At 49.6% G+C, this 2,385-nt stretch overlaps 1 protein-coding gene across 1 annotated transcript in view; it reads left to right on the top strand.

Annotated features, from left to right (window-relative positions):
- LOC114067647 (V-set and immunoglobulin domain-containing protein 4-like) overlaps window positions 1–2,385 on the top strand; it is an 11,096-nt gene that overhangs the window by 4,786 nt on the left and 3,925 nt on the right. Inside the window, exons 4-6 of the mRNA XM_027903229.1 lie at window positions 20–218; window positions 1,109–1,177; window positions 2,209–2,283. Coding sequence (XP_027759030.1) covers window positions 20–218; window positions 1,109–1,177; window positions 2,209–2,283 — 343 coding nt within the window. The remainder of the gene's footprint in view (window positions 1–19; window positions 219–1,108; window positions 1,178–2,208; window positions 2,284–2,385) is intronic.

Below are 2,385 nucleotides of genomic sequence, written 5' to 3'. Positions count from 1 at the left end.
CACCAGCCTGACGTGCGAGGCCAGCGGGTCCCCCCCCATCAGCTACCACTGGTTCCGGAGCATCCCGGGGGGGAAAGTCCCGCTCCAGAGCAGCGGGGCCGAGCTGGTGTGGGACAACCTGCAGCCCTCTGACAGTGGGATGTATTTCTGCGAGGCAGCAAACAGGGTTGGGGCCGGAGTGGCCCAACAGAGCGACGTCGTGGAGCTGACAGTGACAGGTGAGTGCCCAGAGCCACAGCACGGAAGAGAACTTGTGGGCCCCTTAAGCAGTAGAAAGGAACAGCATCCTACTTCCCCGTCCTGAAAGAAGGAAATGCCAAACACCTTTACTACTCCTTATTGCTGGCTCCAGCTTGTGTCCTTCTTTATTTCTTGTATTTGATTTCTTCCTCCTCCTCTTTGAGGAACTGCTCTTTCCTGATGCAAAAGAGGTTTTGTATTTCAAGCACTTCTTGATTCCTCTGTAGGTTTTTTGAAGTTCTCACTGGCTCTGTAATGCTGCCCACTGCAGTTCAGCAAATTTAGACAAAGAGTCAGGAGGAACAAGTGAGTGGGGGAACAATTCAGTGGGGGAACAAACTAAATTGGCCTTTGATAGACAAGCAGACGTGCTGCACTTCACACCTGCCGTGCTCTGACATGTGCAGGCTCCACACGAGAGTGCATAATAGGATGGACTCAATGACCCCAGGGGTCTTTTTCAACCTAAACAATTCCATGATGGATGTGTGGTGGAAAACTTACAGCTCTCCTTGACTGGTAAGTCGACCAGCAGAGCTGTGAAGCCCGTGATGGCACAGCCGAGCACAAGTACCAGACACTGGCCTGTGAAAGAGGCAAAGCCTGCTGAGCTCCTAGGTGACAAAGCTTTGGCTGAAACACCGCAGTGGTTTTCACAGCAGTTGCACATTGGAGCAAACAGCATGGGAACAGGGAGGAATGCTGGCCACACCTGCTGACACTGCCGGCACAGCATCCCCCTCCTGTCCCACTGGATGGGGCTGCCTCCTCCTGCTCCTGCCCCACCTGTGGAGAGGTCTGTGCCACACCAGCATCACCATCACGGTCAAACCCCTGGCTAAACCTCTCCCTCCCCCTCACCTTGCAGATCTGCCCACAACAACAGCAGCCTTGTGGAGGGATGTGGGAACCCCAGGGAGACACCACCTAATCACAGGTCAGGGTGAGAGTGGTGACAGCCAATGGCGAGGAATGGGTGTTGGGGTGGGGTGTGGCACCAACAGTTGGCATTGGGGTTTATTGCTGGCAAACAATCTTGAAAATATTGGTCTTCAGACCAAATGCCTCAGTTTTTAATCCTGTAGTTTCTGAAGGTCGAACATCCTTCCTTCAGTCTCCAGTCTGAAGAGTCTGCTTGCTTGCTTGCAGGGTGGTTGGGTCTCTGTAGGAGAGACTACCTGTCTTAGTGCTGCTGGAAATGCCATTTCCTAACTTGCAGAGTAAACAGATATTCTGGGTGCAGTTCTTTTCTAAAGGGCTTTTTTTGCTTGTTTTTTGAACGGAAGCACTGAGGGTAGGCAGAGCTGGTGTCTCCAGTGGCAGACACAAGGGATGCAAAAGCTGCTTCAGACCTGACTGATAGCATTTACCTAACCAAGCACAGCAGTTCTGAGGAGGGCTTGTGATTTCCAGTTTGGTTTTGTGCGATGTGGGAATTCAGGCTTGGGCTGGAGTAGGTCTGCTTGTGGACTCTTTCTGTGCTTGGGTTATGTTTCATTTGGACTTATGATGCTCAAGCAATCACACGGTAGCTGTGGAAACCGGTGTTGGTCACTGAGGGAAGATGCTGACATGTGTTGACTGTTCTTGCAGAAAAAACCCAAACAGAGCTGGTGTTCAGAGGTACCTCAGGAATCTCCTGGACTCCACGGGACTCCACCACTACTCCAGGTGCGTGTACAGGCATACAAATATAGATACACACCTCGTGTGTGTATGTATGTAGTTTGTGTATACATAGTATATATAGTATATATACTCTGTATATAGTATCTCTTCAGTGTATACTAAATTTACTCTCTCTATAATATAGTATATCCATAGTACTCATTTCTGCAGTTTGCCTATTTTCACTGCCTTATAAAGGGGATGCAGGCATCCTCTTCTGATCCCACAGTTCTAATCCCAGAACTCCTGGTGCTAAAGTGGAAATGCACTGTTAGCCTTTCACTCCCATTTGTTTTGCAGATCTGCCCATAACAGTGACTGCAGTGACTTCTGAGAGTGGTGTGGGATATCCAGAGAAGAACTACACAACTCAGGGTAAGTGAGAGTAAAACCAAGCTGAGAAGATTAGGGACCCAAAACAAATGCTCTGTAGTCAGCAACTTCAGCATGAAAATTTGTGTTCTGCCTTTTGCCTGC

The sequence above is a fragment of the Empidonax traillii genome, unplaced genomic scaffold, assembly GCF_003031625.1.
Source record: "Empidonax traillii isolate 1590-97213 ecotype Southwest subspecies unplaced genomic scaffold, ASM303162v1 scaffold945:size354297, whole genome shotgun sequence".
NCBI lineage: Eukaryota > Metazoa > Chordata > Aves > Passeriformes > Tyrannidae > Empidonax > Empidonax traillii.
The sequence above is the reverse complement of the archived record's forward strand: the minus strand, read 5'-3'. Positions and strand labels throughout refer to the sequence as shown.